Source organism: Aythya marila (genome assembly GCF_965140915.1).
Source record: "Aythya marila genome assembly, chromosome: 15".
Classification (NCBI taxonomy): domain Eukaryota; kingdom Metazoa; phylum Chordata; class Aves; order Anseriformes; family Anatidae; genus Aythya; species Aythya marila.
In genome coordinates this window covers 9,619,090-9,634,266 of record NC_139056.1, presented here as the reverse complement: position 1 = coordinate 9,634,266, position 15,177 = coordinate 9,619,090, and the positions used below count along the sequence as shown (strand labels likewise).

General features: G+C 41.0%; 2 protein-coding genes across 2 annotated transcripts in view; one reads left to right on the top strand and one right to left on the bottom strand.

Annotated features, from left to right (window-relative positions):
• The first annotated feature begins 23 nt into the window (after positions 1 to 23).
• On the top strand, positions 24 to 3,710 carry THUMPD1 (THUMP domain 1 NAT10 acetyltransferase adaptor). The gene is made up of 4 exons (XM_082772739.1): positions 24 to 357; positions 601 to 781; positions 1,131 to 1,379; positions 2,012 to 3,710. Exons 1-4 carry the CDS (start codon positions 145 to 147, stop codon positions 2,335 to 2,337), a joined length of 969 nt encoding a protein of 322 aa, XP_082628865.1. The 5' UTR covers positions 24 to 144; the 3' UTR covers positions 2,338 to 3,710.
• Positions 3,711 to 3,861: 151 nt separating this feature from the next.
• The window catches only part of LOC309884012 (uncharacterized protein), a 35,827-nt gene continuing 24,511 nt past the window's right edge, over positions 3,862 to 15,177 (bottom strand). Inside the window, exons 16-28 of the mRNA XM_082772622.1 lie at positions 14,027 to 14,274; positions 13,383 to 13,593; positions 12,664 to 12,871; positions 10,633 to 10,776; positions 10,025 to 10,181; positions 8,293 to 8,372; positions 7,796 to 7,919; positions 7,316 to 7,396; positions 7,018 to 7,119; positions 5,901 to 6,028; positions 5,711 to 5,810; positions 5,014 to 5,133; positions 3,862 to 4,668 (exon numbers count right to left, since the gene is read on the bottom strand). Coding sequence (XP_082628748.1) covers positions 4,582 to 4,668; positions 5,014 to 5,133; positions 5,711 to 5,810; positions 5,901 to 6,028; positions 7,018 to 7,119; positions 7,316 to 7,396; positions 7,796 to 7,919; positions 8,293 to 8,372; positions 10,025 to 10,181; positions 10,633 to 10,776; positions 12,664 to 12,871; positions 13,383 to 13,593; positions 14,027 to 14,274 — 1,790 coding nt within the window. The 3' untranslated portion in view covers positions 3,862 to 4,581. The remainder of the gene's footprint in view (positions 4,669 to 5,013; positions 5,134 to 5,710; positions 5,811 to 5,900; positions 6,029 to 7,017; positions 7,120 to 7,315; positions 7,397 to 7,795; positions 7,920 to 8,292; positions 8,373 to 10,024; positions 10,182 to 10,632; positions 10,777 to 12,663; positions 12,872 to 13,382; positions 13,594 to 14,026; positions 14,275 to 15,177) is intronic.

The window sequence follows — 15,177 nt, the reverse complement described above, 5'->3', positions numbered from 1 at the left end:
GCCGCGTGGGGCCCCGGGCGGGGCGGCGCTGACGCCATCGCGGTGCGCGGCGGCGGCGGGGCCGGTGTCGGTGTCGGTGTCGGTGTGTGTGTGTGTGTCTGTCTGTCCGTCCGTCGGTCTGTGTGCCGGTCCCGGTCCCAGCCCATGGCCACGGCGGAGCCGGTGGCGGCGCGGAAGCGGCGGCCCAAGGGGCACTTCGCGGCGGCGAGAGCCAAGCGGCCCCGCGGCAGCGGGCGGCAGCTGGAGGCCGGCATGCGCGGCATCCTCATCACCTGCAACATGAACGAGCGCAAGTGCGTGGGGGAGGCCTACAGCCTGCTCGGCGAGTACGGGGACCTGCTCTACGGGCCCGAGCAGGTGCGTGCGGGCTGCCCCGGCCGTGACGGGCTTTCCCCTCGGCCTGGTGGTGGTAAGGGCCTGCTTGGGGGGGCAGCGGTGCAGCCTTTCTGTCCCTAACTGCACCCTGCACCCCCCGGGGGTGCTGGCTTCCACAGGTGAAGCCCTGTGTAGCCCCCTGGAGATGCGGCCCCTGGCGGGTTTTAAGTTTTTGGCGCTTTTGGCCTGTACTTACTGAAGTAGGGATGTGCTTTGTGTGAACAGTTTTCAGATCCTGAGGAGCGGCTCTCTGGAAGTGAGAAAGAAGAGGATGAAGATGACGTTGAGGCTGCCCTGAAGAAGGAGGTTGACCAGATCCGCACCTCGACGGAGCAGAAGCTGCGGCGGTTCCAGTCGGTGGAGAGTGGTGCCAATAACGTGGTCTTCATCAGGACCCGGGGCATAGGTGGGACACAGACACTGCACGGTGCTGCTCTTAACAGCATCGGTTACAGGCCACAGTGTGGCTGCCCAGGAGCTCGTGTATGCCAGACAAATAGAGAGTCTCTCCTTCCCTTTAGCCTTCCCATTGAATTCTGTCATAAGCAGAATTGCTAGAAGTCGAGGAGTCTGCTTTGACAAAGTGATCCTAAGGCATCCAGTTTTGGTGTATTAAAACAGTTCTCCTCAGAAAATGATTTGAGGCAGACCACAGTGCACCTAAGCATGCATTTTCCTGACGTATTATTAAAAGGGGGGAAGAAGGGAAAAAGTGCCTCCAATTTGTTTCTCATACCTAGCTGTTTTTCTTTTAGAACCTGAGAACCTGGTACACCATATATTAAAGGACATGCATGCCACCAAAAAGAAGAAAACAAGAGTCATTCTGCGCATGCTGCCCATTTCTGGAACTTGCAAGGCTTTTATGGAAGATATGAAAAAATACACGGAAACATTTTTTGAGCCCTGGTTTAAAGCCCCTAATAAGGGTACTTTTCAGATTGTTTACAAAGCTCGTAATAACAGTCATATGAGTAGGGAAGAAGTAATTAAAGAATTGGCAGGTAAGTACTGATTTCACACAGAACAAAAAACAAGCTTAGAAGCAGCCCACAATTGTGTGGATAACAGCATAGCATAAGTCAGACTACTAAAAGAAAAGTGGTCTAAATGGGCATACATATTTGTTGTTTAAAATCTATATGTTGAATTACAGAGACTTCTCTATGACTGTGAATACAGCTTGATATCAGTGTGCCTTGTTAGTGTTGATGCCTTAAGAGATCATGAGCAGAATAGCGTACAGTATTGAATTTCCTTTGTTGTGTTAGTTTCGCATACTTTGAAAGGACTGCTATCAGGCATTTTGAATGCTATATTGCTAATTTGAATGTTATATTGAAATAAGATATTGCTAATTCAATTGAACATACTACTCAAAAAATAGCTCTGCCTTACTCAGGTATTTTGTTTCTTGATAATTGCAATGGGTTAATTTTCCAGTTACTGCAGTCCTACTGATAGTATCCTCTAGTAGTTGTGCTCTGTTCTGCTATTTTAAACAACTGCAATAAATAGCAGTTGGTTACAATTAGGGGGGATGTTGTCTTCTCTAATTTTTATCCTTTTAGTAGTGTATGCTGATGCTCTGAAACCATTTTTCCATCATTTTAAAAACTATATCTTGTCTTTATAGGAATTGTGGGCAGCCTCAATCCAGAAAACAAAGTTGATCTTAACAACCCACAATATACAATTGTGGTGGAAATAATAAAGAATGTCTGTTGCTTGAGTGTGGTGAGAGACTATGTTCTATTCAGAAAATACAATCTACAAGAGGTAGTGAAGAGCAACAAAGAAGATGCACAACAAAACCCATCAACCGTGACAGAAGAACAGAACTTGACGGTAGTAAAACCAGAAACCGAGGAGGAAAAGAGCTCAGAAGAAGTAAAACAAGAGAATAAGAGTGAAGGTGAAATACAAGCTGAGTCCAAGGGGAATGATACGCTGACAGTGTAGAAAATGTAGAAAGATCAACACGATGGAAACCTATTGAAAATGTTGCCCTAGAGTTCTGTCAGTGTGTTTTAAGGAGGAGAGTGGGTTTTGTTTTGGAATCTTGTTTTTAAAATCCACATGTGTAAGAATTTTAATGTTCACTGCAGGTGGAGCTGACTTTATACTGCAGATGTGAGAGTGCTTCACCACTGGTGAAGTTTGCTGTCATTCTTCTACAGCTTGGTTCTGCATTGCTTTTTGTTAGCACAGAAGGCAGATGTATTTGCATACATAGATAAATGCCACCAACCCAACACATATTGACCCTGTTTTGTTGTATCTGATGACTACAGAAATGAAAGGCAGTGCAGAATCAACTCTGTCAGGAAGTATTGACAGAAATGAGAGATCTAAAGAAGACGGTTGCTTGCAGAGAGTTTCTAGGGAAGTGATCTGACTATTAGTGTGACTGCAGAACTCAGATATATTTTTCTATGTGAACAGCAGAATGAGCTAAAACTCCTGATCCTTTCCTGTATGAGGGAAGGTTGTAAATATACATCCCTCTACAAGGACATGCAAAGTCTTGAAAGTGTATTGGAAGAGCCGCTATGATCAAAATACTTGAATACTATGAGAGAATTTAGAATAATAGATTTGACTGTTCTACAACAGTAGAAGTATGGTGCGGGCATTGCAGATGGCTTTAGCAAGAGCTACATGTGTGTTTACATTAGCTGTGTATACAGCAATTACTGGCTTATAACAAATGCTGTATGTGGTCACTGAACAGAATCCTTTCCAGTATTTTCTTGCAAACAGACTTTTGCTGCTCTTTCCAAAGACATAATCTTTGGGGTGGGGGGAGAGGGAATACTGGGAGGGGGTTTTAAAAATCTTTGTTCTTACTGTTTTCTTAAGTTTCAAAATTTGGATTTAAAAACTGCTTGGAAATTTCTAATGAAAGAAGCTCTCCATGATACCATATTGGATAAGGGGAAATAAATTTAATTTTTGATACAGTTTTAGCTTTACAAAGTTAATTTTGTTTCATATTGAATGTAATGTCAGTTTTTCTGTTGTCAGTTTGTTAAAATAGTTCTTTTGATATCACAGTGACTGGGGAAAAAATCAAACAAAAACCAACAACCAAAAACCACAGCTATAACCTGCTTTACATTAGCATTTGGAGTATGCTTCCAGTACAACTGTCTAGCTTTAGTATTTCATTTCTAGTATAAAAGCCTGTGGGTTGCTAATGGGAAAAGCCTGTCTTGTTACTTGTCTTGGTTTAATGAAAAGGATTTGTTCAAATCAAAACTGTTTAGTTTGTATTTTCCACTTCTGTCAAAACTGTTTTAGAAGTTGGAAAATTAAGAGGACTTTTTCCCTAGTCCTGTATCCCTTATCACCCATTTATTAAAAATAGGCTTTCTTACCTGCATCAGTGTTTTCCTTTATGTTTTAAAGCTTTTTGTGTGTGGATTAAAACCAGCACTGTCTAGGTCACACAGAGGAAAGAACCATTAGAGACCAGACACAAAGGCCAACTGTGAATGTTTATTGGTGGCTGATGTTGGTCATGTTGATCATGATTCAAGACAGCCTACTCATATTATTACCAAGGACAAAGATAGATCCATGAATAGTGTTTTTTTTTTTTTTTTTTCCTTCTGCCTCTCACTCTTACAAGCCTGTATCTGACATATAGGTGCCTATGCTGCAGGCTTAGGATGTCCGCTTCGTTTTTTTTTTTTTTTTTTCCCTGACATTTTTTTCTTTTCTCTTTTGTAATTTTTACACACAAATTCCTGAACCTGGAGGCTTTCGAGATTTATATAAACAGGGTGCTTAATTTGGATATGTGCATGATCTATAGCCATTTCTGGGTACGTTATCAGCTACTACTATGATTTCCTTATTAATAAACTTCTTGTGAGTTAAGATACCTGGTCTCAAAGAATTAACAGACTGCTCCTTCACATGGTAATCACTCCTGCCATAATTCTGACAAGTGTTAGGCAGCTGGAAGATGCTGCATTTGTACATGCTTTGCTCGGTATGTTTGATTCTATGATTTTTGTTAAACAAGAATGCAAACGTTTAAGGACCACACAGTTGGGACTTCTTAAACCTTGTGCATTAGTACACATTCACTGCCTAGTGAGTGAAATACAATCCTATATTGGTGCTTACAATTGTAATAGAAAATCTCCATTACAAGTGGAATCAGTGGGGACAGTTTTTTTAGATTGCTTATCAAAACTAAATCTGTCCCCACTCTTTGTTCCTCAGTTCACTCCGTCTGATTTTCCCAGTGATTGTCTTCGGCAGCTGCTCGACAAATTCAATCTGATTAAAAAGAGGGAAAAAAGTAAAATAAGCAGACTTCATTTATAGATTTTTGATTCAAAATAACATAGGTTTCCATTCTGTTTAATTTAAATAAGAATTTGGTAACTTGTAGAATAATTCCAGTTTGTTTTTCAGATTCTGTAGTGTCTATTATTTTCCATAATCTTCCTGGAAATAGTATTTGTCGTTTCTCTTGCATACCACATATTTGGGCTTTTTGGTTTGTTACTAAATTGGATGTTATGAACTGAGTCTAATTTTTCAGTTTCTAGCCTCTCTCCACTTTAAAAAGGTGATCAGGAGTTCTTATTTTATTTTTTTAATACACTCTTATTTACTTGCCTTTCTGGGGTACTTGTATGGAGCAGTAACTTTCTTTACATGATCTTGCAATTCGCAGGCCAGTTTCTTTCGATCATGTGTCTTAAAGGAAGGAGACAAGACCACAAAAGCTTTTACCACCTACAAAGGGAAAATAAACCAAAAGTACAGCATTAATTAATCTAGAGCAACCTAGTAAATGAGGCAGTTAATTGAGAATAAATGAGTATTGCCTGTAGTATCAGCTTGCTGTTTCACACCTGTCCTGTAAACAAATTTAAAATTCTGACTAAATAATGTTTCTACTTTATGGTAACAAAGGTACTAAATATCATAACACAAGTTTCAAAATCTGCTTCCAAATTTGTAAGAGTTCTGCAAAAGACTGTTATAAAGATCTTAGATGCTGGGGCCTTTTCTGCAAATGTACATTGTTAAATTAAGGAATATAATTCTCCCAGCAGTAGGTGAAAGTGTACAGCAATTCCTACCAGAGTCACTTTTATATTCATTGTCATGTTCTTTAACAGACTAATGATTATATTGTCACTAAAAAACCATACATGGAATATGGGATATACAAACTATTGCTTTACTCCCTTTGAGTAAAGTGATGAAAAAGTTGGGATAGCTATATTAAGGATCTTATGAATTCACTGGCAACTGAATGTAAACTGACGGAAGACATTTCATGAATCGAAGAGTGATCACTAATTACCTCGCCTCTGATGGGGTCTGGGCTGCTGATCACAGCTGACTCTACAACAGCTGGATGCTCTATCAGGGCACTCTCTACTTCAAATGGTCCAATACGATACCTAGGAGAGAGAAATTAATTAAATGCTTAGGTGAAAAGCATATAGTTATTTCTTAGACATTTCTTGGCACTTTAAATGAAATCTACAAACCCAGAGGAGATGATGACATCATCAGATCTCCCCATAAACCATATGTAACCATCCTCATCCATGCTCCCTCTGTCTCCAGTGATATAGAAGTTCCCACGGATTGTTGAAGCGGTTTTCACTGGATCATCCTGTTGAACAAGCAACAATTAAATACTCGAAATATTGGGAAGCCTTAAGCTTAGAGATGAGTTTTGCCACTTTGGACACTACCCATAATACCTTTCACTGCATTCTTTCTAAGAGCTTGTGCTTGCTTTTTCCATAAGGGAAAACTTATCACAATGGCACATACAGAAGTGAAGATCACACAGTAGGTCTGTTGAAGAAAGGGGGAGAGAATGGAGGTTTCATATCATGAAGTCCTTGCTCAGTCCAAAAATAAATACTTTATAATATTAAGAATATTTTACCCTGCCCCTATCACAGTAGCTGGATCTCAGATGGAACTTGAGAAACAGAAAATCATTGTCTCTATCTAGCCCTGATCAAGCTACTTTTCCCTTGGGGTGCTTATACCTGCAGCCTGTCTGAGTGACCAAGTTTGAAGAAAAAAAAAATATATACAGCAGCACCATTGCTGTATACCTTTCTGGATTAAAAGAATAATGGTGGGAGAAACAAATACATATACTCAGTATCTGTGCATAATTTGGGTCTACACTTTAAGAATCTCTTCTTGCCTTCTATGCTGTCTGTAATTATGAAGAAGAGATGGTGGGAGAAGCAAAAGACCAGTGTTTCTACACAAAAAAAAGTAACATAGATGCTGCAGAGGCGCTCCCTTGAAATGCACTAGGGGTGAGTACACCCTCCACTAAATTTGAAGGAGAGCGCTTCAGTTTGGCAGCTTGTTTTGGATTAATATTGTTACAGTAGTCAAGGTGGGATATGTTGGGGAAGGGCATGGGTGACCATCTTATGCTGAAGTTTGAACTGTTGCATGTTCCTGCCATCGATACTTTAGCTCATGCCACTGAGTCAAAAAGTCACTGAAGTCACAGCACTGTTAAGTTAAGAAGAGCCACAAGCCTTTTGTGCTGCACCTCCTCCTGTAGGTATAAATGCATATCATGCTGCAGGCCTGAACTGGCTCTCAGGAAATTCACTGTTGGCTTACCACGTATTGAGTGAAAAAAGTGAATGGCCGCTTGGCATCAATTTTGATAGCAATGTCTCCTTCTTCCCCAGGAGGCAGAACACTGCCTTTTTCATCTATAATCTGCAACAGAAAAGGCAAATGGGTAGTTATGTTTTCACATTTTAAGAGCGCCATGTTCTAAAACTAATCAACACAACAGCTCAACCACTCACAGCCCCGAATACCACCATATGGTACTGAAAGTTGTACTGTATGTTGTGCTTTCCCATTTTTCACTTCCTATGATAACAGCAAACAGAAAAGGAGATCACCATACCTGAACATCGTAGGGGGGAGCTGCCTTGCCCAAGGAACCTGGCTTAATTTTCATTCCTTTCATATTTCCACATATCAATCCCTGTTGGAAAAAACAAACAACCAGCCCAGATGTTTTTCGCTGTCATTGCTGAGGCTACTCCTGCTCTTGTACTGTGCCCACTGCTGAGCTAGCTTAAGATCTAAATCTGCCATCTGTGTAAGCCAAAACATTAGAGGACTTCACTGAGAGTCTTCAAGAAAAAGTCTATGACATTTTACAGTTTAAGTAATCTTAGAAGCAGTATCATAACCAAGTTGTAATTGTAAGTAAAACAATAGAACCTCCTGAAGGCAACTGCTACATATTCTAATGTCAGCGCTCTTTCTTAATATATATAGCCAGGTTCTATATTTGCCAGGAGGAATGAGATGTCTTAGTCCACTGAGAGTCTTGAGTGATAGCTAAGTTGTAGCCCCTTACAAATGAGGGTGAACGTACAATTTCTGTTTGGCCGTAGCCTTCATAGATATTCAGTCCTGTTTGGCTTTTCCACTGTTCCATCACTTCTGGGTTGACTGGTTCCCCTCCACTCAAACAGTGTTTCAGTGTCTTGAATGTGTACCTTCATAGACAGAGGACATTGCTGATATCAGAGGAAAGAAAGGAACAAATTCCGCTCTCCCAGACAGCTGTATGTCCAACCCTGTGACTTCAGGGCAGACTGAACTTTCTTAGAGCTAGGATTGAGAGAATGCCTAGAGGTATATTTATTGTCAAATGCCTCAGGGCAAAACATGCTCTGGGTTGGAGGTGTCAAAGGGTACGTTTTGTCACCTCTCTCTGCAATACTGAGGAAAAGGCTGCACCTCCTGACAGTCCTTGCCTCCAACACAGAATTTCAACCACTCTGAGAGTTTAAGTAGAAAGTAATATTAAGATGCAGGCAATAGCTTGCCCAGGCATGGTATGGTCACTTGCTAACAGACATGAGGTACCTGGTGAGGTCATGCTGTACCAACATGCGGTAGACAGTTGGGGCGCTGCACAGAGTGGTCACTGGATACCTGCACAAGGTCTGACAAATTAAAAAGAAAATTAGAATTCAACAATATTTTTTTGGGGGAAAAAAAAACAACAACTTGTTGCTAATGATTCATTTCTATTCCATATTAGGGCACAAATTGTAAAGCCTGACTGTAACCTCACTTAACATTGTAAGCCAAAGCAAAAAGAAGTCAAATCCACAAAGTAAAACAAAACAAAACCAACCAACCAACCAACCAAAAACAACTGTGACTGTCAGTGTTGAGATAAGATACTTAGAGTGCTTAAAACACCTGGTGAAGAGGTGATATACTGTGGTAAACTGCTGGTGTTCCTAGTTTGTCCTGATACTCACTTGAAGCACAAAGGACTTTTGACTTTTGTGTGAAAACCTGGCTCTAGAGGTACAACATAATTTCTGAAAGGGATTTCAGTAAAGCATGCATTTCACCTTAGGATAAAGTCAGGCACTGCAAAATGGAGGCACCTAAGACGAGAGGTTTCTTTTGAATATTTTGCCTTTGTCAGTCTTTGATTTGATCTCACACTGAAAAGAACTGCCACAAAGCTCCAGACATGCTGCAATTCCTCAGCAGTCCTGACAAAGTGCCTGCCATGCAGTACAAGGTGCAGAGCCAAACCTCTTTACGTTTAGGCTGGGTTGAGAGTAATGTTGTATTAAAAGGTTTTTTTTTTTTTTTTTTTTTCAGAGTGCCAAACATATATATTCCTTCTTTGGCTGGCACTGAACACAGGACATTAGTGCCTTGCTAGAAAAAGCAAAGATCTCAGCTGAACCTCTGATTTCTGACACATCTTTATTTCTCTCCAATAACACCAGCAAATGATTCTCAATCACTCAGGTAGAAGAGCTAAGCCACACTTTTTATTTTTTAAACCTCACATCTGCCTGCAATGAAAGTTTGCTCAGAGACAGGGGACAGGTAGTGATAAACAAAAGCAAAGGGCAGACCTCTCATTTACCAGTTGTCACTCCAGCCACACCATGGGTAAAGCAGCCTTTAACGTCTACTTCATTTTGTGCAGAGATGTGATATCCCATGCACATTGCAAACAGGTGTCAGCAAGGCCAAGAAATTTATTTAAAGAAACTAAAATCAAACTAACAACTACCATTTTGAAAAAGGAAATGGGATTAAAATGCCCAAATAAACCTCATGGTGTTAGGAACGTGTACTTTCCCACATACATGCTTTGAGCCATTTAGGAATAACACTCTCCCCTTTTTGTGTTGCAAGAGTAAATCTCATATCAGCTTGAGAGGCTTGAAAATAATTTGATTTAGGAACAAGCCCATCTCACTACTCCATTGTTTTCCAGTGCTGACTTGTCTTTCTTAAGGGTCACAGCATTTTAATTAAAGTATTAATTTACATGTAATTCAGCTCATTTATCATTTCAACAGTGAAATACAGGAGGGGAGAGGTTTAAGTAATACCAGTAACTCCTGCTGATCAGAAGCAGCTGGTAATATCCTATGCCCAAAAAAATCATGCTGCAAAATCCTTCCTGTATTATATTCCTATTCAAAGCACAATCACCTTGTGGTTATGCCAACTTAAAACAGCTAATCCCATCAACCTAAGAGGCTTAGTTTTGTGTCCTGCCTGGAAAACAACATGAAATATGAGTAACTACTCATTGTAAGCATGGTGTCCTTACATTTAAGATTACTTTTGGATCAAACTGTGGCATGGCATGTACAAAAGCACATGTACCCTGAAACCACGGACCAAAAACATTCCCAATAGCTGCCTTTATCCAGCCAGTGTCTGACATGCTCCACACGACGTCTGAGGGAGTCAAATTCATCCAGTATCTGTTAAAGACAAAGATGACCAATATAAGGATGCATGCAAGTGGAAATTAAAAATGTGAGCGGTTTTGTGTGTTGGTTTTTTGTTTGTTTTTTTTTGGTCTTAAAAAGGCATGGTAAATTTGATCCAAAACTCAAGAGCTCAAATAAATGCTTTTTATCTATCCTTTACATTGGTGGTAAACATAAAGAAAAATAAATTGTATCCTAACTAATTTTTTGAAATATGTTATTTTGCATGGATTAAATGGCAAGCAGTTTCTAAAATGGTGCTTTATACCATGTCAAACAAGATCCTTGCTTCTTGGGTACAGTTCAGCTGAGGAGACCACAAGAAATGACATGCACTGTATGTGGGAGCCTCATCATCTACTATAGCTTTATCATATACAAAAATTCTTCTGTATGCTTTGTATGTCAGAACTGTAAAAGCACAATTAACAGAATACTTCACCTTCCACAGATAAAAAAACCCAGACCAAAGCTTCCATAGGAATGTTCAACCATTTTGGGGAAGCCTGTGGTGCCACTAGTAAAATAGATTGTCATTGGATCCTGACTTCTTGTCTTCACGCAGTTATGGACAGCAGGAGCGGCCCTTGAAAGAAGGAAACATTATATGAAACAGTGAGTGATGTTATTCAGCTAATTTAGCTTGGCTTCTTTGTGCAGGATTGTCTATATAGTGAGATGTTAGTGCTAAGAAACTACTGAGATTCCTTCACTCTTGCACTGCTAGTTCTGTATCGGTGTCATTGATCTTGGTCTTTAACTTTAACTATTCTCTGCGTACCTCTTCTCCACAGTTATACCCCCAACTGGCTCATGCTTTCCCTCACCTCCCACAACGACCAGAAGACCCAGTATCTTGTGTTTCACCAAAGTACCCTCCAGAAAGCATGTCTTCCAGCCTTAATGTAATTAGCTGAGGGCAGACCCACCATTTCAGGTGGTGGATGGTCCCACCAGTTAATTATCCTGGGGAAGCATGGGGATACACAAATTCCTGGCAGTCTGGCACATGATAGGGAGATATTTCTCATCCCGTAATGGGATGAGAAAACAAAACCACTTCTTCTGTGCCAGGATTGATGTTTGAAAAGGTTTTGCTTGGCACAGAAACATTGCCCATGCCTGGCCCCCACTGTGAGATTGGGCTCAGGATGTCTGTCTTCCTAGGCCTGCTGTCTCTCCGTGCTGGCTGGCAGGTAACCTCACTGACAAGCTCCACAGCTCCCTGGCCAGCTAAGCAACTGGCTAAGGCAGCTGAGGACATGGTGCTAGGAGGCTGGGCAGCTACCCCACTAGGTAGGCAGGCTGCCAGCGATCTGGCGAGACAGCAAGCCCAGCAGGACAGCAGCCCAGCAGTCTGAGAAGACTGGGAGCCTGACAGCCGAGCACCCCCAGAGCCAGACAGCTAGCACTTTGCAAGGCAGCCATCTGGGGAAACCAGACAGCCTACCTGCCTGACCGCCAGTGGCAGACTCTGTAGGACTGACACAGTTCCAGACAATATTCAGGTTTTCTCAAATCAATTTTACCCACTACCATGGACCTAAGCCCTGAACTATTAAGCTCAGCATGCGAGAGGATGCTTCAAATCCACTTGACAATGCTTTAGTAGCTCTAGGAGGTTTAAGAATGCAGTGTTACTGCTTTCTTTGTTGTCCAGTTAACCAGTACTAAGGTGGTAATTGAAGTAAATACAGTGACAACTGGTAATGCTAGTTCAGACTTCAATGGTTGTAAGAGCGCATGGAACATCTTACAAAGCTCTCAAAGTGACTAGAGAGCTTGTATTCTACCATGAAAGAATGTTTTTAGCTACACAGATGCTTTTAACAAAATGTCAGTTTGTAAAAATCACACGTAGGACCCTGAGCACATTGCAGCAGGGTATTTTGCTTCCCTACCCCATGGTGCTTCACCACTCCTTGCACAGTCCTGTGCACTGCAGTGAAAAGCTGTCTGTTGGGTGCCACTTAGGCAGCTGCATTTCAGTAGTGAATCAGGTGGATTTCTAAATGCATTAGGATCATTTTACAGTGTGCTCTTCTAGCTTTTCATAGTGAAATGCTATTCACATAAGTCTTATCATCATCAGGTTTTAGGAATATGAATTGGAGTAATTTGTATAGGATATTTTTCTTTGAGCTTTAGAGGGCAAATAGCCCACAGCTGTCAGTGAAAGACTTTCCTGTCTATTTTCCTATATTATTTTTCCATATTATTTCATAGTCATATGAATCAAACCTAGATGTCCTAAGACTCTCTCTCTATATATATATATACACACACATATATATTTATTTATCATTTTGGCTATTCCCAAATATTCTATTTCTTTGTAGAACACTGACTAAATTGCCTTCTCTCCACCCTCTCAAAGGTATTAGTTCATTAACAAGACACGGGTATGTGTTTAAACAATGAGAAAACTTCCATTTGAGGTAACAATGTTAGAGCTGAGGCAGAAAGCACTTACTTGAGCAAATCACTGAAGTTAAGCCACTCAGCTCTTCTGCTTTCAGATACAATTAGCTTTGTTTTCAGAAACTGGCACTGGGATGCAACTGAGTCCACCGCAGGAGCAAGCGCATCAATTGTAACAATACACTTAGCCTTGGAAGCCAGCAATCTATAGCAAATGTCTTTTGCTGTCAGCTGTGTTGTCCCTGGGATGAAGACAACACCTGGAAATGCAATAAAATGGGAAACTTATTGGCTATTTTTCACTTTCAGCCCTGGTCACTTCATAGCTTCTTCTGATTTGTTGAATATCAGCACCGTGCAATCCAGAAATGAGATGAGGGTTAAACAAGTCACACATCCTTGAACTCTCTTTCCACTTGAATACAGATGTGCAGATCTAAAGCACAAAATAGCTTCTGTTTCTAAGAGACCCTTCGCTCCAGGCACAATGTAAGTAGAAGGTATAACTACAGGGCAGTTAATGCTAGCAGCTTTACCGTAAATCTGTTGAAATTAAATCAAATTGATTTCTAAATCATCACAAGCCACAAAAAGTGAAAGAAAACTAATGAAGGTAATTCCACCAGTCTTAAGACACTACCCCTGTCAACACCTTTGATTGTCAAATATGCAACCTACAAAATCAGGTAAGAAATGTAACTGTTAAATTAATTGTTATTGACACAGAAGGTAACAAGCAGTCCACAGACCATCAGGGACAATACCATTCACCTGTTCGCATACAAGCCGTATTCAGCAGCCACCACTCTGGGATTCGGGGTAGAATCACTATAATTCGGTCTCCTCTTTGCAGACCACATGGGCCAGAGAGCACATTGGCCACTTTTCGTGACTCGAAGCCCAGCTCTTCAAAGCTCCATTTCCTTTCACCTCCTTTTCCATTTATCCACCACAGAGCTGGGTTTGATGGTTCCTTTCGTTCCTAGAGACAATGTAAGAACAAGTGACATGCTGGTTACCTCCAAGACTCCTGTAGTTCTTCTGGGATGCTTCAGGCAGTGCAATTCAACAACATTATATATTCTAGGACAGGGCAAGGATCTTAAGCATGTGTTGAGTTACTGTTTAAAAGAACCCTTTTTCAAGGCACATGAAAGTTTGTGTGTATATTTAGCTGATTTGCAATGCTCATAAATTACTTGGAGGCTTTTACAAAACTGGCACTTTGTCATACACACAAAGCACCATGTCCCCTTTGATGCTGAAACAAATTGCTTGTTCTTGCTCTGCATAGTAAGACATTAAAATGGAAAAAGGGAAGGAAATTGAAGTCTGTGACAGTTTTAGACATGAATTTTGGGGATGGAGGCACAGTTTCATTTAAAATACTGAATCCGCAGGGTCAGAAATACTACCTTTTCTATTTGAGACCACTTGTCCAGCACATCACTTGCAAAATTAAAGTATTCAGGCACTTCCTGTTCACAACGACCGATGGCTTCATAATCTGAGAGATTCAAAGGTGCAAAAGTCTTACGGCATTGGTGGAATAATCTGTAGAATGTCTGGATGCTCCATGGAGACCGCAACAATTGAATTTCAAGTAAAATCTTCATGGCACAACCAGATATATGTGGGCTTTTGGAGAGGATAACCATCAGAGCTGGTTTTTTTTAATGATTATTTCCCTTCTAAAAGAGACAGAAAAATCAGTAATAGCATTATGATGTACACATTTCCAGCTGAGCTGCTGGCTCCAAATGGATCAGATGTATACAGAGCAGTAAAGTCCATCTCTTCATGACATTTTATCCCACCTCTCCTTATGGTTAAGATAGAGTTCCAATAACCTTTTTAAGGTTTTAAAGCTGTCCACAGGCTTCTCATAGAATTCCCCCTTGAGATGACAATTCCCATGCTGTCCAACCAAAGGATGGACTTGAAACTATGGACACACCTCCTCAGAGTTTTTGGTGTGTTGCATGTGAATAGTGTGTTGTTTGGACGGGCACTACTGCAGCTATTTCTGTCAAAAACAAAACAAAACAAAAACAACAACCAAAAAAAAATCCACCAAACACTGGATAGCAGAAGCCAGGATTCAGCCCACAATTAGAAAGGATGAACCCTGTGAACCCTTTCTATCACCCCACTAAACTGGCTGCTGAACTCAGTCCTAGAGAGGTTTAGGGGTTAGATTATTTGTTGTTTGGACAAAACGTGCATGACAGAGTGAGAGACTGAAGCTGGTCACTGCTCCTGATGCTTACTATGGATCAGCACTGCAGGGAGGCCAAGAGGAGGTGCCAGCAGGGACACCTCAGACTAGGCACAGCTTCTCTGTATGGGCATGGAAAGAGTTAGCAGAGCACCCTGCAATGAGCCCAGGGAGTTCCCACCTCATTCAACTGAAAGAATGAGAAAGACGCCAATAAATCTGGTCCAGGGTGCTCTGCCATCTTTCTGCATATCTTCAGATATTTCCATAGCCCATCTATAAAGCTATTGCTCCTGTTTAAAAACCTCAACAGTAGCAAAACCTCTTGCTCTTGTGATGCCAGTAGCA